At 30.9% G+C, this 23,133-nt stretch overlaps 1 protein-coding gene across 1 annotated transcript in view; it reads left to right on the top strand.

Annotated features, from left to right (window-relative positions):
- Positions 1 to 23,133, top strand: part of LOC107444223 (protein amalgam-like) — a 68,407-nt gene that overhangs the window by 35,172 nt on the left and 10,102 nt on the right. The window contains exons 2-6 of the mRNA XM_071180000.1: positions 5,738 to 5,900; positions 11,135 to 11,280; positions 14,891 to 15,025; positions 16,423 to 16,566; positions 19,064 to 19,248. Coding sequence (XP_071036101.1) covers positions 5,738 to 5,900; positions 11,135 to 11,280; positions 14,891 to 15,025; positions 16,423 to 16,566; positions 19,064 to 19,248 — 773 coding nt within the window. The remainder of the gene's footprint in view (positions 1 to 5,737; positions 5,901 to 11,134; positions 11,281 to 14,890; positions 15,026 to 16,422; positions 16,567 to 19,063; positions 19,249 to 23,133) is intronic.

Below are 23,133 nucleotides of genomic sequence, written 5' to 3'. Positions count from 1 at the left end.
ATATATATATATATATATATGTTGATGACGTAGAGATCGTTCTTCGATGAAAGGCCATAAAAAGAAGTCAATTCTCCAAATAAAAGATAATTTTCTGCAGTTAATGGGTAATATATTCGTTAGGAAAATCCCAAAAAATTCCCTATCTGTATGGTTTTAACTGTTAAAACGAATCGAGATGGCTAACTTCGTTTCTCTTTTGGATGACGTTCGATTACGCTAAAAAATTCGTTGCCACCTATCCAGATTACTTGAATAAGGAGCGGGACAACGCAATTTTATGTAGCTTTTTCATGATGCAACTGCAAATAGTTTTGACTGTAATATAATATATAGTATATAATATGATATATATATACACCGAAGAGCCATTACATTATGATCCATCTATAGCAATGGGCTCACCCAGGTTTTCATGGTTTCTCGGCCAGGAACAATGCTTTCATGGGGCACATTAGGACCCATAATCCTCGTGGAACAGTCCCTGACGTCTGTAAGTTACTTGAACATAGTTACAGATCAAGTTCACCCATTCATGGCAACAATTTTTCCTGCGTGAGATGGTGTTTACCAACAGGATAATGCACCATGTCATAAGGATCGAATCGTCATGGATTGGTTCGAGGAACATTCCAATGACTTTCAAGTCATTTCTTGGCCCCCAAATTCACCTGACCTTAATCCAATAGAGCATTTGTGGTCCTACTTAGAAAACCAAATTCGTGCTGCCACGCTCCCCCCTCGCAATGTGAGGGAATTGCGAGACCAGTTGGTGAGCGCTTGGTACCAGATACCTCAGACCACCCATCAGCAGCTTGTGGAATCAATGCCACGGCGGGTGCTAGCAGTTTTGAGGGCTGAAGGTGGTCCCACATGTTATTAGCAGGGTGGTCATAGTGTAATGGCTCTTCGGTGTATATTTATACATATAACATTATATATTATATTATATTACATTGATTCGGCTTATCAAATATTATTACTAATAAAAAAATGTGTAGCAAGTGGATTAAGTGAGCAGTTTAAAATATTTCATTATTGACTGAAGAAGATAAAAAGATAAGTATTAATTTTAACACAATTTTGACTTGTTGTTGCCTTTCTTTAATTTCCTATGTTCTTCAAATCGAAATTTATTTATTTACTCACCATACACAAAATAAGTAAACATGCTTCAAATTCCATTTATGCGGATTATTCACAATGCAAGAAACTATTCCTTATCATTTGTGACGCTTTCAAACATATTCCCTTGAACTGAGCTCATATCCCTCGGAATGAAATGACACGTGATCATCAATCTTTCTCGTTCATTGTTTTGCAATTTCTGAAGAGCCACCACCGAGAAGAAGATCATGAGTAAAGGCGAAAACTATTGATCAAATGCGAAAAAGGGGCGTTTTGAATATGCAAGCACAAACGCCACGGTTGAAATACGCTTCTTAAGTAAAAGTTGATGCGGGGAAATTGTTTTCTTTCAAGTTCTTCTTTTATAAGTTGTCTGTTGCTCTAGAAACTAGTTTTAAATCAAATGCAATTATTTCTAGGTTTGATAAATGTGAAAGTGCGTTTGTTGCAGCAATATATTATTAGTGTCACAAGAGAAAATTTATAAGCTAGGGATGTTACTATAAGCTAGTTTTATAGCTGCTACAGTTGTTTTCAGTGAGAAAAGAATTCTTATATAATTTAAGAATTTAGGGTTTTTATTTTTATTTTTTAGAATTAATCGATTGATGCCCAACTCGATTTTTTCTTTTATGGTTTGGATAATAATATAAAATGTCGAAGAAATAGTCAGGAAATTCTTAAAAATAATTATGTTTTTCTTATTTTTAAAAATAGTCCAAATTTAAATAAACATTTGAATAAGATTTCAGAGTGTGTAATGATCTTTACTGAAGAAAACACAAGTCAAACACAAGCTATAGGCAAGGCACAAGTTGGTTTCTTTTAAGCTTTATTTAGCATCGTATGATAAATTCTTAAGGGCTAGGTTTCCCTTATCATAGTCTTGGGGTTTGGTTAGCAATTTTGTTCGCAATTATGTTATGAAAAAGCCACGCATTTTCAACGGCTCCCGTTATTTAACCAGGGATTCTGAAAAGGAATTGTTCGCAAGAATATCCTTAGCTTAATCAAACGGGAAAATTTAGAGATCTTGATTTGTTCAAAAACATGACGCCATTTATTCTATAAAGAATTTTCGGAATTTTTTTTAAATGAGTATTTTTATATTAAATTTTACCCATTAACTTCAAAAAATAGTCTTTTAATTGGCATCTTGAATTTTTATGGATCTTTATGAAAGAATTATTTCTACGTCTTAAAATTAAAAAGAGAAATTTATTTTAAGTTTATTATTACATATATAAAAACTCGTATGAAACATTCCATATTATATATATACTATATTTAGAGTAGCAAATGCTAAATTATCTATAGAATCTAAATGACTTAAGTAATAAAAATTCACAAACAGAACAGGTTTCTTCTGACACTACACTTAAAACTGTTTTAAATTTTACCTTACTTAAAAACTGAAAAATGTACCGGGATTCTGTTTCTATGGGAACAGAAATCTCATTAATTTTTACCGAGGTGCTTTGGTAATGATTTTGATAAAATTAACAACAAAATATGCTTTTATGATATGTGAAAAAATTTGCTAGTTTTCTCATGATTCCCTGGATTATGGCATAAAAACCATTTTTTGATTAAACTTACTTTTTAGTTTTATAACTTTACTAAATATGTGGTAAAAATTATAATTTTGAAAACTGGAATTTCCTGTAAATTGTTGCCACATGAACGGAAAAAATACCAAATAAATGGTTTGAATAATGCATATTCTGTTTTTATTAATCGCAATTATGTTTTTTTTTAATCAGTAATGTCGGAACCGTGCATTATGACAATTTTAGCAGAATGTTTTTCTTAAAAATGCAAAATTAGAAACATTTCATTAAAATATTTTTTTCTTGTTTTGTTTTAAGTTTTATTAATTTAGTTATATTAATTTATCGTACCGTTTGCTATTGATTCATTAAGTTTAATATTAAGAAAATTAATGAATCCCTAATTATAGAACTATTGATATTTTATTTTCAAGTTTGTGGGGTTAATTGTGAAGTAAAACAGTGTAGTAATTGTGAAGTAAAACAGACAGAAAACAGCGTATATGCTTGTGTATGCTAATGACAGAGGTATGCAACCAATCAGAGAGACGTGATGCGATCGCAAAACGTATAATATAAAAACTAGCGAATTTGTTAGATCAGCTGTTGCTGCTACAATGGCAGGTTAACAAGATTTAAGTGAGGTTTAACGTCATGTTTCAGTGAGGAGATTTGGTTTATCATATCCGAGATTGAGTAGAAAGTGTGATTTTCACGTATTGATACAAGTGAACTGGGAAATTTCATGAATCCAAAAACCCGGAATCCAAGACAAGGGTGTATTCCTGATCTCTTACCGACGTAATGAAGCAAAGCTTTACGCTCTTATCTTGGATACATCAACATTGTAAACGTTCTTTGTTGACAGCTGAAAACACGCTGTCTATTCCGAGGAAACCTAGTTTCCTAATGCATGGACTTGTACGGGTATGGAGACAACATTGTGAATTTACATGGATTCTGTTTTTCAACACGGAGTGTTAGAATGGATAGAGATTCCTTAATGGTAGAGAGCTTCTGGATTTGGCATGATGGACGCTCCAGATGTCTCCTATCTTTCGGCATAATATGACGCTCTGTAAGAGTCTAGATACAATAATGGAGTGTGACTGGTAGGAAAACATATGATCTGATCACCTTGATCACCTTCTTCAACTTAGTAATATCCATTGTGCATTGAGGCGGACTTGGGCAATTTTTGCTCGATAATGCAACGTTCCACACATCGAGACTTGCTACCAAGTAACTCCAAAAGCACTCCTCAGAGTTTAGACGCTTTCATGAACTATAAATCTTGCAAAACATGATTATTATTGATCATACATAATTCTTGCAATGGGAAATCCTTGCAATGTGCTCTTTAGAATAGATATTTATCACATCGGATTCAAATGATTTAGTTGACTGTCTTGCAGGATTCATGGTGTGACAGGTGCATAACTTCAAATATGAGTCGAGTCCATGCCATTTTGTGACATGGCATTTCTGCGTGCTTCTGAGAGCCCTACGTCGTTTTATACATGCATGCAAGTTAATTCTTCAGCGTATTTTGTTGTTGGGTTTATTAATTTTCATTTGAGTAATGAAATAATTATGTTTTTTTTTGTACAGTAAGTTTTTACCAAACAAACATTAAACTTGACTAGTTTAAAATACATGGTAGCTGCATAAGTGTATGTAAACTAGTAACTAAAATATGTTTTTCTCCCAAAAGTCTCCGGCAATACAACGTAAGAATTTTCCTTTTAATGTAATTTACCAAGCATAAGAATATAAGACATTTGTATAGACTATTTAAGTTTTGAAAAAAAAAATATTTACCAATATATATGTACATTACATGTACCAATATATTGGGTGTACAAATTAGTTCGGTCCGTTTTCAAAAGATGGCTCTGGCTGTTATGAATGTTTCATAGTCACAGCTGGTTTCGGTGGTTTCAGAGAGGTTAGACATCGATCAATAATATTCAGTTTATATCGCTTTGAGTTTCATACAAAAACCCTGTTTTTTACTTTGTTGAATGTGTCAAATTGTGTTGCAACTAAGCAGCATTTGCGGGAGGCTTTATGTTTCTGCTTTGATTAGAGGAAAAGTGCAGCTGAAGCACATCGAATGCTTGTAGAAGTTTATGGTGACAATGCTCCATCTGATAAATCATGTAGGGAATGGTTTCGACGTTTCAAGAATGGTGAATGGTGAAAGAAGAATAGTGAAGTGTGTTGTATACTATGAGCTGCTACAACCTGAGGATTCCATTACTGGCTATCGGTATAGGCTACAATTGATTCGTTTGAGTCGTGTATTACGAGAAAAATGTAATACGAGCAAAGAGATGACAAAGCTATTCTTCTGCATGGTAACGGTCGGCCTCATGTCACAAAAGCCGTAAAAAAAAATTTGGAAGATCTCAAGTGGGATAGTTTGCCGCACCCACTGTATTAATCGGACATTGCTCCTTCCGATTACTGGCTGTTCCAACGGATGCACCATGATTTGGCAGGTCACTGATTCACTTTATTCGTAGAAATCGGAAATTGGCCCCTAACTTGGAACGCCTCAAAAGACGAGACATTTTTTCGAGATGAAATTCAAAAATTGCCTGAAAGGTGGGGAAAGGTAGTATCCAGCAATGGACAATACTTTGATTAATCTGTTCAATCATTTTGTTCAAAAATAAATGCATTTTTGACCACAAAAAAACGGACTGAACTAATTTGTATTCCCAATATTTTAAAAATATTTGCATCTGAATAAATAATTGCAAGATTTTTTCTCATTTTGTGACTAGGAAAACAAACTTCAAAAATAATGACGTAAAACTATCAGACAAAATGTTTAATTTTCACGAGAAAAATATTTTTTTTTATTTTATAATTAACGTAACATTATTTTTAAATATCATATCCTTATCTATTTTATCTTTATCGTATCGTCAATTTACATTCTGCTTATACATGTTTGGTTTACTAATTACTTTCAACAATATTTAAAAAATTGTACAAAATGATACTTATTGCAGTTTTTAGTGTGAACAATATTTTTTAATATCTTTCAGGCTCTCATCACAGAAATTTAAAGCTGGAACCAGCTGGGCATTTCCACGCACTCTTCACTGGTGACAATTTTTTTATTACTTGTGCTGCACCACCAAATATAGGAGCCACAAGATTGACATGGCAAGCTCCGAATGGAAGAGACATCACTGTTAGCACAGGAAGGTAAGTTTTATATTCATATCATTATGTACCTATTTAACATTGCAAAAATAGAAAGAAATGTAGCTGCAGAAAAAAAGCACTGTTTTAAAATGTTTAAATATTGCAAGTTACAGAGCACTATACTTGCAGATTTTACATACTTTGTACATTTTATATATTATAGTAGTTTTCACCTGATGATTGGAGATGTTTAACTTCTTAAAAATCCCAGAGCAATTTTTATAGTATTGCAACTAATTTCTACTAACTGATTACTTTTTTCTACTAACTGATTAGTTTTTTTTTTTCCTTTTGCATGAGGTTTTTTAACAAATCTTAGATACATACGTAATCACTAATTTCATTTCTGCAATTGGTTTCCCTCTCGAAGCTACAGTTTTTTAATGACATTTTCAGTCCGTTTTTTGATTAAATTTACAAGATTCAAAACGATATATGTAAAAAGGGGGTTGCATAAATGCTGCGATCAAAATCTATGGGAGTTAGGGAACATTATGAGGATTAAAATTGCATAATCGGAAATATCGTTTGCGGCTAGAGGTCGTTTCTGGATTAAAATGTCAGTTAAAAGAGCCTGTAGCTTTAGGAACAGAACTAATTCCAGATCTTAAATCCTCACGTCTGAATTAGGAAAGATCAATTATTTGTAGGAATGCAGCACAACATTTGTTCCCCAGTATTATTAACTTATTAGCTTCAGTATATATTGACTAAACAATAGTTAAAGATTTAAAGAACAAAAAAAAAATTATTCTTGTTTACACTATAAGATTAAATGGAACTTAAACTACGCGTCTTACAAGCTGCACTTTCAGATTTATAACTGCTGATATAGCACTTAAATGAGACTTATCTTAAACGATATAGAGTGTTGCCGGGGCTAGTATTAACAATTTAGCTTAGGCAGGATAATGATTCTTGGGCTAAAGGTACGAAGTGAATTGTTTGGAATTGTTATGGTTTGTGAAAGTGAATAAACAGACAAATGGCAAATAGGCAAAGCTTTCTTCTCAAATGATGCAAGGTATTAAAAATAGATGTTAACACAAATCAAAAGGCGTGATGGAGGATATATGCTTACAGGAGATGAAAAAACGCATCGTGTGCATGAAGATTTCCATCGCTGCCAGAACACACAACATAAAAGGATTGCAAGGTCAGAATATCATGTGACCCCATTGTATTTCTTATAGTGCAGCCTTACGTGTAAAATATGCATTAAAACAGTACTTTATAGAGATTTTAGGTGATTTAGCAAATCAAAGTATATCAATTAATTACTTCATTAAAAATATTAATATTATAATGATGATCTCCATTTTTAAACTAAATAATCTAATACGGAACAAAATTAGATTATTTATCCATAACTAAGTTTAATAAAAAGTTTGAATTGGTATGCATTTATTTCATATTTATGTATTTAATGCTTTAAACACATTAATGTGTAGATATTTGATGCATTAATATATTACTGTGTAAGCATTTAATAGATTACATTAAATTACAATGGAAGTGCTGATATTAATAATTGGGATTTATTGAAAAGCGTAACACCAGAATAATGTATTTCCTTTCAAAGTATGTAAACACCTTTATCTTAAAAAATGTAATAATATCTGAACTTAAATTCTCTCGTAATTTTACAAATAATTAATCTTACATTAAAAATAGAAGCAGATTTAATAGAATCATACGCAGTAAAAAGTTTTCGTGTATCTGAACACCTAAAATGGCGGCAGTAATTTCAAGCCAAATCAGTTTTCTATTAAACCAAAATCCCAGGGTAGTTCCTGGTGCTTCAAATACCTAGAATGTTCCACCTTGAATTTGAAATACCCAGAACATGTAGAATGCAAATACCTACATTACTTGGTGCAAAGTTTCCGCCACCAACCACTACTTTTGCTTAGGAAGAATAAAATTTATCATCGCAGTAAGATATGACGTAAGATATGACAAACATAAGAAGAAATAAAATTACTTTTACGAAACAATAGAAAGTAAGAATAGTAATTTGGGTTGGATAGACTTTGACATAGAGGTTAGGCAGCTCCAAGAAGCAGGGCACATCGACCAGAGGTCTATTGTATTCAAACCCTAAATCAATAACAATTAACAAGAAAACCTTATGGCTGAAATGAAATTCAGCAAATACCTAACAGAAACATCTTGCTTTTCCCAAGCTTAATGCAGTGCTGCCCTAAATGCTCAAATCTCTGAGCAGAATAGACATCACAATCACAAAGTATATGTCGTAAAGTCTTCTCTTCAAGATGACAACCTCTACAAAGAGGATTAAATTCAATACCCATAACGTATGAGTGTCTCCTGAGGATGCAGTGTCCAGTGAGAAGATCAATGATCTTCCTCAAGCTGTTCCTGTTTAGCTAAGAAGCTCTTCTTGACGCACACTAGGACAGTCACGATTCAGCTTCTTAGCTTGTCTCTGTCGAACTGTGTTGAACCATTGCTCATGGACAATTTTACCATGGAGCTTAAAATATAGATGCCCTGAATGATCTAGGAGAAATTACCAAGTCTTGTTAAAGGCCCCAGAATATCGCACTAGAGCCAGACCGTGCTGTTCTATCAGCTAGCTCACTTCCAAGAATACCCATATGTGCAGGTACCTAAAGTAGGTATACCTTGTTATAAGTAGAGAGATCACAAAGGATCGAGAAGCACCCACACTTATGAAGAGGTGACTTTACACCTTGATAGTGTAGAAGAGCAGCCTGACTGTCAGAACAGATGTGAGTAGACATATTTTGATATCCCCTGTTTAAGCATATCTTGCAGCACAAGACAATGGCATAGACCTCTGCCTGAAATACTGTGGCATAACTACCTAAGGTAAAGTGAAGTTTGGTGCTATAATTGGAGCAATAAGTCAATATGGGTTGGATACTAACAATAATTCTTAAAATAAAATGAGTTCGTAAATCAAACATGCACATAACAGAGAGAGCCCGCGGATCGCCTGGTTGGTAGGGTCGTGGTCTCGATCCTAGCCGACATAATACTCCCCGCGTAGTAAATGGTGACTGGTGCACGTTAAATTTGCTTAGCCACAAAGTCCTCCATGCTCCCATAGCAGATTATACCTCTGGAGTACAGAATTATAAATTATCTGGTTTGAGTCAAAACTACGAACTGTGGATGAATGAGTGGATGTATCAATGGTCCCACGATATAAACGGGTTGTGAGGTGTCTGTGGCTGAAGTCGTATTCCTGTCCATAGATGGTGCCACTGAAAAACAAGAAACGCCTCATCTGCCTTAAATTTGTTCGGTTTCAAACATATTTATTAGCAAGTGGCATTAGAAACAACAGAAATAACACAACAGAGAGAATAATATTAAGACGAATTTGAACTAGGCTTAACAAAATAGGAACTGATAGAAATTATACATTGAAAAATTATACAGAGACTTGAAATTTAATATATAAATAGCATTAATACACAACTAAGACATACATAAACTGTAATTTTTGGGGAAAGAAAGCAACTTTGAAGACAGTCATAACAACTCGCCAAATCGTTATCGATTGTTAACGATTGCAGACGAAATCAAAACACGCCAATATTAAAGTTTACGGAAGCGAAAATATTTAACGGATAGTGTAAAAGCGAGAGATCTTCGTGTAAACTTTTTGCATTTTCGGTGATTAGAGTTGCTACTTGAAAAAAAGTGTCCCTTCACACAGCTTTCGGCTACATTCAACATATAATTCAGAGATGTTACACTACACATTGCATAGAAACTTTAATCACTTTATATTTTTATTATTTATTGGTGCAATTAATTTGATACCTTAAATGTTTACATTTTATCATTATTGGAGCTCAGTAATAATTATGGTAAAATTAACAATAAAATATTGCTTAATAGCATGCGATAAAATTTGATAAATGTGGTAAAAGTTGGTAGTTTTATAATTTTTGCTTTACAGGTTTACATTTTTTACTAAATGTCTGGTAATTGCAATACGGCTTTGAAAACCAGAACTGTCGATGAACCGTTACTATATGAACAGAAAAATTACTAAATGAATGATTTAACTTCCGTATATTTTGGCTTTAATATAATCAAAATTCTGTTGTTGTTTTTTTTCTGAAAAAAGAAAGCTGGAGATTTTATTACTATACAGTACGGTAATTTTACAGGTAATTTTTTCTCAATGAAGATCTAAATTAGTATAGAAAAAAAAGTATTGGTTCAAATTATTAGCATAAAAATTAAATCTGGGTACGCGCAAATTGATAACTAAGCATTCTTACACAAAAATAAACTTAAGAGTGATTAATAAAAAAGTTGTATAATTATTTTCATTTATTATTCCTATTTATTATTACAAAGTCACAATAAGTTTTGATAACTGTAATTACTTTACGATCTACATGTACAGTAATAATTTAAATCTTAATGTTCTTATTTTTATAACTAGACAATTTTATCTAGAAACAAATATCAAAAATAAATTAATAAAATTCAGATTCCTAATTTACGTATAAAAACTTTAAACCTTAAATAATACTATTACAAGATAGCCTAACCAAACGGAAAATATTAATAGCGATTAATAATCGAGTTATTTTTGAGCTAGTCCTATAAAAAATTGAACATTAATTTAAGTAAATAATTAAATACACTGAAGTGAGTAAAATACAATTTGATTAAAAACACTTATTCGCTTCAAAAATATATAATTCGAAAATAACAGTCAACATGTTTTCAGCGCTTAAAAACGATACCAATTTTCATGACTTGTGTCTTTTTTAAGCGAATAAAGCTTTTTAATCAAATTAATTTAATTTCTTTGCATACACGTTTAATCTTGATTTGCATACAAATTTAATCTTGATTTACATGATTCTGTAAATATATAATCTTTTATAAACAAAAAGCTGGATTTTTTTAAACCGGAAAATGTCTTATAAAAATATTTAATCATTAAATATTTTTATTCCAAAGTTTTACATATCGAATTAAACTTTAAATGCTAATAATTATAGATAATTGAAGGAATAATTTCAGTAAATTTTATTAGAATTACAGTTATGCTAATTAATAAAAATAATTTAATGCTAATTCAAAATATTTGCTTACAAGTTAAATCCTTATTTTCGTATTTTCATTAATAAGTAATCTCATGCAAACATAAAACTGAATTTTTCAAGAATGAAAACGTCATATAAAATGCTTTAATCATTACATATTTATTTCAGGGTGCATGTTGAAGCATCGCCTGATGATCCTTATGGGTTAGAGTTAGTTTTTGAAGACGTGAAGTACGAAGATAGAGGAAAATACGTGTGTTCAGCTATCATAGATAGAAGGGAAGCTAAAACGTACTTCGTGCTTACAGTGTACCGTACGTACGTGTTTTTCAAAGTATCACATAATACTGATTTTAGCACAAAAAATCCTAATAAAATGTTACTAAGAAATAAAAGTCAAAAAAATATATATTTCCTTACTACTTTGAGAACTTTTTTGAAAACGGGGAAATATTTTTCAGAATAAAATATGTGGTTTGGCAGGTACTTGAAAAGAACATCGAGAAAGTCTTAAGAATACTTTTAAAATTAATGTTATCAAAAGTACTCCGACACCAGGGTTTTTATTGTTGGAAAACAGTATACTTACCTTCAAATGTATGCTGATTTTCTTAACAATTTTAAATTTTATTTTTTACACAAATCAAGTTAATGATCAAGTAAATATAATGATCAAAGAGGCACTTCCGGGTTGGCCAATTGTGAAACCAAAATGGTCAGGGACGTTAAGGCTCCAAAATTTCTTGACCAACGGCATGAGCCCCCACCAGGGTTTGAAACTTACAAAATGACAGCTCAGGGACATTGCGGGTTAAGACACTTGCAGTTTTTATTCAAAAATAATCAATAAACATTTAATACATTTCTTATGAAAAATTTGAAAGCGCATTTAAAGTAATTATAATTGAAAATTATTATTTAGCTGGCTGTGAAAACAGTTTGACTAGATATCAATATATTTCACACAACATATTTAACTGATCATTCATATATATATATATATATATATATATTTGTAAATGGTATGAAATTAATCATGATTAATACATCTTATCTTTTGTATATTATTTATTTCAATAATTACGTAACATTCCCAATTGCATATGCTATTCCCATACCAGTACTTCCTTTATTTAAGTAAGTTTTTATAATTTACTGCCATACAGTAAATAACTTTCATCTTTTAGTTTCATCCTACTTGATTTGAGTTTTAATTGTAATTAATAGAGCTGAACATTCTAATTACAATTCTGGTTCTTAAATTCGAAATGAGCAAGTAACTTTTAAATGAGAAATAACAAGCAAGAGACTGTAATTTGTACAAATCAGGAGCGTCTTAAAGAGAAAAGCTTTCGGAAATTTTAATTAGACACCTAAGCTGTAAGGAAAAATTAATTACTCTTATTGTTTGCCTGTCAAAATTGCTTCGCAATGAAGTGTATGATTCTAATGTGTAGTTTGTCTATCTCGAGTTGAGCTCGTATCCTTATTTTTACATTGTTTGTTAAGTGAACTCTTGAAGATCTAGTTAATAAAACGCCGGAAGTCTACACCTTCCTTTATATCCTTTTAGTTGAATTGTGGATTTAAGGTTATTTTTATATTCGCAGTTAACGTAGGAGTAAAATATTTTTATTTCTAAGAAAATAAACTTTTAACAACAGATTCATTCGAAACTTTACTCTAGTTTTTAATAATTATTTATTAATAAACCAAAATTACATATTATTACTGAGTGTTTTCTGAAATTACACCTCAGCAACAAGTGATGATCAAAATTATAAGAGTTATTATCGAGTTCAATCACAGTAAATATAGAAATGAAATCATTAAGACTTATTTATTTATTTTTAGAAACTTAAAGGTGTTCTTAAAAATTATTTTACTGTAAAGAATTGTTATTTCTTTTGCTTTATTTTGGTTAGGTTATTAGAGATCCCGAAGAATCAGGATTACGTAGAATCCCACACCGATGTCTTCAGGATTAGTCCCGTGAGGTTAAGATATCAATCTCGCAAAACCTAAACTTAGAAACTAAAATAATTCTTCTCTTTTGAAAGAAAGCTTTTACCGATATCTGAATTGTTAAAATTTCTGGTGGTAGATAATGATGGAAATATGATAATAGAAACGAAAAGTGAATGTTAAAAAGAAGCTTTTTACGTGTATACCAAATATTAATTCTCTACTAAAAAAGTGTGCACCGTTTGCAAAATATTTAAAAATGAAAAGGTCCTTCTTTAAATTTAAAGCTTTGCAGAAATACGAAAAATAAATGCTCTATCATTGATATAGCTATCACTGATTCTGGATTGTAAGACAAAATCGGACAATCTATTGGACATAATAGAATAATCTTCAATTTAAAAAATTCCTTTCAAAAATCTTTTATCGATATAAAATAGGCAAAAACTGTTTTTGGGTAGTTTTGTGTCAAACTTCTGTAATTCTACACATCTCAGAATAGCTGTCGAAAGTTTTTACTAACGCGACGATAACTATTAACAGCTGATGCCGTAATGAAGTTTTTCTTTCATTATTAGGCAAATACTTTCTTTTTGATGATAGTCAGACGACAGACTTAAATGAATTTTTTAAGATTGCACTTGAAATTCACAATCAACGGAGAAGGATGAATACGAGCAGTGTTTTGCAGTATCTGCGTAATCTTGGACATCCCTGATGCTCTGGATACGAGCTTCACAATTTTTTTTTCAAATAACTAAACCTCATGAAAATAAACAAGAATTTTATCTGCAACAAAGATAATAAAATGACATAATTATTCAATTAGAAAATGGGGATGAATATGAAAACAGGGACACTGGAAATGGAAAGATTGCAATAAATACCATTAAAAGATGAGCTAAAGTCAGCCATTCGCAATTGCTTGGAATCCTTAGAGTTCCACAGAAAGACTCAATAATCAACAAAGAAATGAAATTCGTAGAAGAGTTGGATAACTCGATACTGTACTTGAAACTGTGTATAAGTCTAGGGGAATGGGTGATCACCATAAAAGTATTAAACGATGAGCTAAAATCAGCCATTCACAATTGCTTGGATTCCTTAGAGTTCCACAGAAAGATTCAGTAATCAACAAAGAAATGAAATTCGTAGAAGAGTTGGAAAACTCGATATTGTACTTGAAACTGTGTATAAGTCTAGGGGAATGGGTAATCACCATAAAAGTATTAAAAGATGAGCTAAAGTCAACCATTCACAATTGCTTGGATTCCTTAGAGTTCCACAGAAAGATTCAATAATCAACAAAGAAATGAAATTCGTAGAAGAGTTGGATAACTCTATACTGTACTTGAAACTGTGTATAAGTCTAGGGGAATGGGTAATCACCATAAAAGTATTAAAAGATGAGCTAAAGTCAGACATTCAAAACATAACAAAGACTCAACAACTAACAGAGAAATGAGTCTCTTAGAAAGGTTGGATAGCTCTTGAGAGCAAAAGATTAAGTGTCATATTATTTCCAACTCCTAGATTTTCTTACTTCTTTCTGTAGTTTGCAATAACTTATTAAATTAGTTCCAAGCTTAACTGTAATGCTTCATTAGAATTTTTTAACCCTCGAAGATGCGGATTTCAAGGAATTAGTGAATCTTTATCCCGAAATTCCACAGATCCAGAAACAGTGCGGGATTATATTCCCTGTGTGTGTAATATATTAGTCTATCTACCTTGACTTCAAATATTTTAATAATTTTTTTTTATTTAAATAATAATCTTCGGCAACTTAGATTCTAATAATTTAGCTTTGATAAGAATTTTATGTACATAATTATTTACTATAATGATGGTAATTAGAGATTTTACAAGTCAAAATATTTTGATGAATTAAAATTAATTTCACTATGAACATAACATTATTTAAAATTATTTCAATTACATCAATTTATATATTTCTAGTTTCAATAACGTTTTGGGGTTCACCTGAACAACAACTGGGAAAAGAAGGAGATGATCACATGATTGCATGCAATGTGCGATCAGATCCAACTGCGATCATTTCCTGGTATGTCAATGGAACGCTTATTCTTGACAGTGAGTACTTTCATGTTTGGGTCTTTTTTAATTATGTCATGTTTTTTTAATATCATGTTTTATTTTAAATTTCATGTCACTTCTTTAGATAATTACTTTATTGGTAGTTATATGGGTAATCTTGATTAACTCTAAATACGACAAAGCTTTGCAACTGTGGATGTGTCCTACCCAGTTAAACCATTCAGGAACTAACAATGGGGCATTATAAGTTTTTAAAAGAATTTTGTTTAAAATCCCTTGTTAAGGGGAAATTTTTATCAAAATTATCTCGAATGTTAAAATGCTATGAAGAGGTGTACACAAGTTCATAATCACATTTTCACGTAAGTGTACAAAGAAACTGACTTTCTTGAAGAAAAAAAACCTAAACACTATAGAATGTTTTTTTTTTGTAATCGTATCTTCATCTACTTCTTCAACACTACGCTTGTCGCAGGCCAAGGCTCTCTCTATGAGCCTCATCCATTTTACTCCGTCAATGGCAAAAGATTGCCATTGGTTGAATCTCAGATCCCTATGATCCCCCTGATCTCTTTTAGAATCAACCCACATTGTCCTTCCTCATTTTCGTATTTCTTCAACTTTTTAACACTCACTAATTTAGTTGAGTTTGAGTGATTTTATCTAAAAAGTTGTTCTAGCCATTTGTACAGTTATCATCTGGCAACAAAAATTAACCGGAAATTCTTTAGAAATTACTTAGTTTTTTGTTATGAAAACACAATTTTAGTTTTGTTTATATGTTTTAATATAAATATTTGTAATTGTTGCTATATTAAAAATATGCAGAGTGTTTAATTGATGAAAAATACTTATTTTTATGATTTCATAAATTAATTTGAAAGATAAGAAAGCAGGTACAATATGAGATCTGAACCGAGTATCTCAGATGAGTCCTTCACCTTACATTAGTGATCCAGTCAGAATTTTGTTTTTTATATTAGAAAATATAATTATAGTGATATCAGTTAAATACTTCTTCTCTGCGATTAAAAATCATTTAACTTTCGCAATATTTGATAGTTCACTGCAACCACTCAGGCAATTAAATAAGTTCAGTTCAGAAATATTTTCATAAAATGACTACCAGATATGATATAATTATATTAAATGCTTACTAAAGTTGTTAAAGTCAACTCTCTTGCAAACTGAGTTACTTTAAAAATGAAAATCTCGAGATTACTATTGTTATTTCCTAGTGGTAAAATTTATTCAACTAAATTATTGGATTTAATTAGCTTTCACACTGTTTTTTACATGCATGTACAATGCAGCCACACAATGATTTAATTTTTTTTTCTTTTAAAAAATTCTAAAACATGACTTCAGTAAGAATATTTGCAACATATTTTTCAAGACATTTTTTTTCTATTTAAATATGCTTTTCTTTAAAGGTCCGAAATACACCATAACAGAAGATGGTTTATATATTCGGAGTCTTCGTCCTTCGGATCATGGAAACTACACATGTAGAGCATTTGTTGTTACACCTCATAACTCACAAATGAAGGATCGGGATATTACTCTCAACGTACACTGTACGGTTCCTCTTAGTATTTTATTTAAATAAAATAAGCAATAAATGCACCAATTTCATATTTGTTTATACATTATATAAAATTAAAATTAAATTTTTTTACCTTTATTAATTTTCATTTTTTGGTTTATATGTTTTAGATAAATAAATATTTTAATATCTGCTATTTATAGATATTGTGTTAAGAGTTAAAGATTTTTTTTCTCCTAATGAGTTTTAAGTGAACTATTACGTATCAGATCTTATCACCCTAATTACAATCACCTGACTCTGACTAGTGTTTGATATTGGGATAAAATAAAAAAATGAGTATTATAGTTTGGAGAATTTATGAATTTTACACACAAAAATGTCCCATTCAGCTATTTCTTTTTGCCTACTAAAATTTTCTAGCAACTTTGCCTGCCACAGCAAAGTTTTTAATCCAAAAAACTTTTAAATCTATTTTGTCAAATTAGCCAAACCTAAATGCATAATTTCTTCAATTTTTAAGATTAACGGAAGTCTTACAATTGGATAAACTTTGCAGACAACGAAATAGTATGATAAAATAGTACTCGTTTTAATGCAGTTCATCATTGCTTTATTTTAAAATATATCATAATAACCTCGCCCATTGCCGAAGTGGCATATTAGAGGTTTCAACGCAATGTCAAGAGATTAATAAGATTCGTAAAATATAATAAGATTTTTAAACTGTAATAAGCAATTAAAATTGTCCTATGTAAGATCTATAACATATCGAGCTTTATCTGTAATTTTTTTTCACATTTTAAGTGAAATCCCATAATGTTCTAATTTCATCATCAAAAACAAATATGGTTTAATACAATATTAAAACATAGAATGTGTTTTAAAATAACTATTTAAAGAAGCTCTTGTTATTGCTTACATTCTGTATCATAGCTGCGAACTTAAATCTGACCTTAGTGCAGTAACTTATTTTGTTAACATAAAATGAATAAATAACTAATTATTTTATTTAAATCTAAAAATAAATAATTTTGTGTACAGTAATTTTATTGTTTCAGAAAAATGTTGACTCGTTTTTAAACTGCAATAAGCAGTTAGCATTGCCATTTTCAAATTATATAGCATATTGAATTTTATGTGCAGTTTTTTTGCATTTTAGGTAAAATCGTATAATGTCCTGATTTCATCAACGAAATTCAATAGTTTCCTATGCGTTACATACGGAGAAAAACCACCAAAATCTTCTATGGTTAGCCTAACGGCTAATGGACTCTAACTCCCAATCCGTCTTCCGATGAGGATAATTTACGTCAGCACTGTGCTTGGTTCGACCCGGGTGCGGAATTCGAACCCGGGACATCTCATTGGGAGGCGAGCGCCTTATACCCTGAAGCACCACAGCTCAGAATTTATTATTTAGAGTGTTCCAAAGTTCGATCATCAAGTTCAGAGAAGTAATGAAAAGTGTCAATAAAGAAAAAGCATGAGTTGCAAACAAATTTAGATGGGAAAAAATCACAAAAAACCCATGCAAGGTTTGACGTCACTCTTGGAAAAATAATAAAATATACCATAAACTTACTAATTCCAAAAAAGATTCGTATGATTAATTATTACAAGAGTTATTTGAACTACCATCCTCTGACGTCACCACTAAGTTACAAAAGCACAAAAATGATTTTCTGACGCACTCAGAGATGCCAGTTGCGCTTTTTATGTCTGCCGTACACTGTAAGAAATTCTAGAATAAATTACGGTATAAAGTGCCGCCACTTTAGGTGTATCATCCTTAAAAAACTCATTTTACCGTAAAATTCATTTCTTACCTTAAAATATCATACAATTACTTTTAGAGTGATATTTATTTAGCGTGATTCAATGATTTAAAATGGAAAAATTACTGTATGTCGGATTTTTTGATCCGTAACATGTTCCGGTAAAATGCATTATCTGTAAAAAGTCCTGGCATCCTGAGTACCGGCACTTTTTATCGCAATTTGATCTGGGATTTCCAACAGTATGACTATGAGATGTACGCATGCATCGCATTAAAAAGTGAGTAATATTAATCTCATAAAAAAAATCTCCCGGATTAGGATTGAGTGTGTGTGGGTCAGCACACCCAATCCAATTACTTCCAATCTGTATGCCTAGGACCATCATGTATGTCCAGGACTATCATGCGTCATGCATAGTTTAGAAGCGCTGATAAAGCGAATCTGAGCAATAAATCACCTTTCTTCCTTTTTAGATTCGAGGTCTAAATGCATTTTTCCTGATTTTTAATATCTCGACATGGTTTGAAACCTCGTGTTCTATGGCAAGTTTTCCATCTCTTGATGCTTGATATTAATTATTTGCCTTAGACAATCCCACTTTGGAACACTCTGAGTAAACAAGCGCCGTGATTAGAGAACATTTCAGAATTTATGCAAACCCTTTCTAAATGTAAATATAAAATGTAAGTGTGTACAGCGAAATTATCATTAATAGAATTCAGAATTACAGAGACCCCTTCTTCACAGATAGGCCTGTCTGGCATTCCAATCATATGGAAACAGCATATGGAACAGCAGGATCTAGCTCCAACTTGACGTGTGCTGCTCATTCACAACCCCCTCCAGTGTTTGAATGGTTCAGAGAGAGACAACTGCTTGGGAACAGCAAAATTTATAAAATTTTAAACAAAAAATGGAAAAGTATTCTTCAGGTAGTGTATTATCGATGTTTCATAATTTTGATGTTACTTTGAATGACCGAAATTGGTGGTCGTTACTTCCACCGGTGACTGCTGACAATCACATAATAGCTTTGGTAAATGTTCGAAATGTGTACTAGGTCAAGTTTAGTGCCACTGCCCGGTATACATTTGCCCGGCATGTCCTACAGCAATGTTTTTTTTAAGGTCAAGTGCCACTGCTCAGTACACATTTAACCAGTACTCCGAACACTGGTGTTTTTCCTAACTTATCCTCAGCAGATATTAAAATATCTAATGAATATAACAATATCAACGAATAAATTAATATCAAATAGGATATAACAAGTATTTCGGACATTCACCAAACCAACAATATGTGGTTGTTGACATTCACTGGCAAAAGTCGACATTCTCTTGATTTTGGTCAATCACTGCAAAATTGATATTTTAGTTCCTATCAGTTGATAAAATAACTTTTTAATAAAAAGAGCACGTGTTGAAAGTTGAATTATTTTTAAATCAAAAAAGAAAATGCGAATGAAACTTAGTTTTGTTCTCTTTTTCTTCAACTTAAAGATTTGCAAAAAAAAATTGAAAGCTGTTTTTTCACAGGGAGCGACTTTTTTTCACGTTTAATAATAGTTTCACATTCATAAGTTGTTTATCACAAAAAACATTAAAAGGTAAATACATGAATAAATATATTTTAGAGTAATAACTGTTGTCATAACTAACTTTTGGAAAATTGAAAAATATACTTTAAATTTTTATATAATTTCATCACAAATAATACATAAAATGGAATTTAAAATTTTTAGAAAATCATTTAAAAGTTATTAATAAAATAGTATTAACAATTTCATTCAAAATACATTTTTAAAAAATTAAAAATACTTAGTTTCTAAAAAGTTCTATTCAAAATCATTTCTAAAAACCGTTTCTATTTAAAAATTTGATGAATGTGTCTGATAACAAAATCTTGTATAAAAGCCAGTAGAACTGTTGAAGTTCATTGAGAAACCCATTAAAATATCATAACATATCTATAAATTAAAGTCGTAGTTATTAGCTGTTACTGAAAATATTTATTATAAGTACCATTTATTAAATCAGTGACGTAAGAAACCTTCCCTTGCAAAGAAGTGCAGGTTAAGAGATGAGATTTGCATAAAATTTGTTAATGTATGGGGGTGATATTAGAACCGGAGTGATTCGAAAACAGAGAACTGCTACATACGAGTCACAGTTTGTGATTGATTGAAAGCCAAATTTCATTGAAAAGTAACGAAAAAAAAATTTCCTCACAGATCAAACGTGAAGTGATCGGCAGAATAACTTTACCGGTGAAATTCCAAACTTATGTGATATTGTTCTTGTTTTAAAATTTAATCAGAATTACTCAAAGCATTTATTATAAGCAATTATAAAATGAAAATATAACGATATATTGAGTAAAATAATCAGTATTAAAAAAGCTAAAATTGTTAAATTTGGTAGTTTTATCGATTTTATTTCAAATTTCTAATTATTTTTATGTTTTTTTACAGTGTTCTTTTTTATCAAATTTTATACGTTTTCTTGCCAAGAAGTTATTTCTAGAATAAAAGTATCAAATTATATTTTAATACTTAAAACATTCCTAGGATTACTTAACTAACAATAAATGCAACTTTAGCTAACAACTCTTTGGCTGGTAAATAACGAAACTTTTTTGAATATATTAACATGATTTTGTCGTGAAGAAAGATAGCAAATTCCAAACAAAACTTCGCCAAATATGTTAACTATCTCCGATATTTCTCTTTTTCTCTTCTCTAATCTGAACAGTCTTGGATCAACTTGTCGTAACTATCTCTAACTGTGTTAGAAAGAATATCACTAGCTGCGTTAGGTCTCTATATAAACGCCACTTGTATTTAATAAAGGAACTAATTGAAATTAATAAATAACTCTTAAAAGTTATAAAATTTCGAAGATTATGATACTGCACTGGGAACCGCATAGTTATCTTCCTATTTATCTGAAAACTTGGCCAAAACGCCTTGTAAAAATTATTTAAAAAAGTAATTTGCCATTGTTCGATTAAGAAAATAAGCAATGGCTCTTCGAACTCTTGTAGGTAGTGCACTTTTGCTTGTTTAATAAAACTAATTAATATGGTAGACAATTTTTGTAAATACGTATTAATTTTGGTTTACTATGATAGTATAACCATTTTTTAATTATTAGTTAGTTCATGGTCTCCTTACAGCCTTTAAAATTTACTATCAAAAATATCATTTATTTACAAAGTTACGGCTTCAAACTTTAGCTTCTGAAATTAAGCTTTTCGTTAGGCAAGCCTTTTCATCCAAAGTATATCCAAAACACTTTATCTATATAATTGCGAATTTGATGCTCTTTATCCTCCTTAAAGACGCGTGGTTATTTGTTCCTAGTTAATAGCCACCTATCGATTTGATCTGTATTATTAGCCGACTAAGTATCTTCCATCTAATTATAAGCCAGCATTGCTTTCCGAAAAGAAGACAGTTTAATTTCGCTTACGTTAGTCAAACCATCTTCTCTAATCGCCGGCATTATCTACGCGGAAATTAGTGTGATCGGTTTGCAATTTTTAATGTGTTTAGTTGGAAAAGGTTGCCATTTATTTGTAGATGGATATTAAGGACTAAAGTTGATGCGGAGAATTTAATGTAATAAATAAAGTAATAAATTTGACGAAATGATTTCATAATGTTTCTTCGGTAGTAAAAGCATCGTAAGTAGAATTTGTAGGAACCGCAAAATGTAATAACGAATAAGTGTAATCTACAGTAAACTTTATTTTACCAAAATTCAATGTATTGAGTTTACAACAAAATTCACACCTGTTTTTTTTTAAATTTTAATATTCTGCGTACCATTGAATGTTTGTTACTTTAATGTTTTAAATCAGATGAAAATGAATGTTTTGTTCTAACACAGTCTATGTAGTTTGTTTGTCTATATAGTTGTTTATATAGTCTATATAGTTGCTGTTTGTTTGTCTATATAATAAATAGTTTGTTCCATGGTAATTTTCTTATAATTAAATAGAATATTAAGTTGAAAAAAATTAAAATTTTTGACACCATCTTATTTTTGATTTTTAAAAAGGTTCGAAGGCCGGAAAAGTGTTTATGACATTTGCATTGTGTATAAGTAAATGCATTCAAGAGGGTACGATAGAGAGGATGCCAAATGCATAAAGACGGTGCCAAAGTTAAAAATAAATGGAAAATTAGACCTTAAAGGCCTAATTCTGGTCACTCAGTTTAGTTCGATGAAAGCGATTTATAAAGCTTTTGAACGAAATTTTGCTTCCAATTGCCAACTAACTGATTGGGAAATTTGTATGTTCCGGTGCTTTAATCTTAGAAAAATAAAATATTATTAAAAGGACGAAAATTTAGATGCCAAGTCAAGTCAAAAATTTGTTATTGTACTTCAAATATGTATTTTTATTTGTTATTGAAACTATTGCCTTCAAAACTTATGTAAAAATGTTAAAGTAAAAATAAATATCCTCATTAGCTTTTTGCATCATTATCACTCCGCTCTGGGATTTAAGGATACTCCAATATTTCCGTCGGATTAAACATCTTTTTTATGTATACATATTCCGATAATGAACTCTACATAATTACAGTTTTCTCTACATTACTACAGAACTCTACTTGATGTAACGAAATTTATATTTAATGTGACTTTTCAAACCTAATAATTTTATTTTATTTTATAACAATCGTTGAACAGCCGGCCGAATTTTGAGTTTATGTCTCCAATGTTCGACTCGGTAGTTTTATGATTTTTAACGTAATCCAGAAGACAAGGAAACTCTTGGATCAGGTATTGGGAAAAGTTTACCTTCGG

The sequence above is a fragment of the Parasteatoda tepidariorum genome, chromosome 4 (assembly GCF_043381705.1).
Source record: "Parasteatoda tepidariorum isolate YZ-2023 chromosome 4, CAS_Ptep_4.0, whole genome shotgun sequence".
In the NCBI taxonomy this organism is placed as follows: domain Eukaryota; kingdom Metazoa; phylum Arthropoda; class Arachnida; order Araneae; family Theridiidae; genus Parasteatoda; species Parasteatoda tepidariorum.
This window is presented reverse-complemented; position numbering and strand designations above follow the sequence as displayed.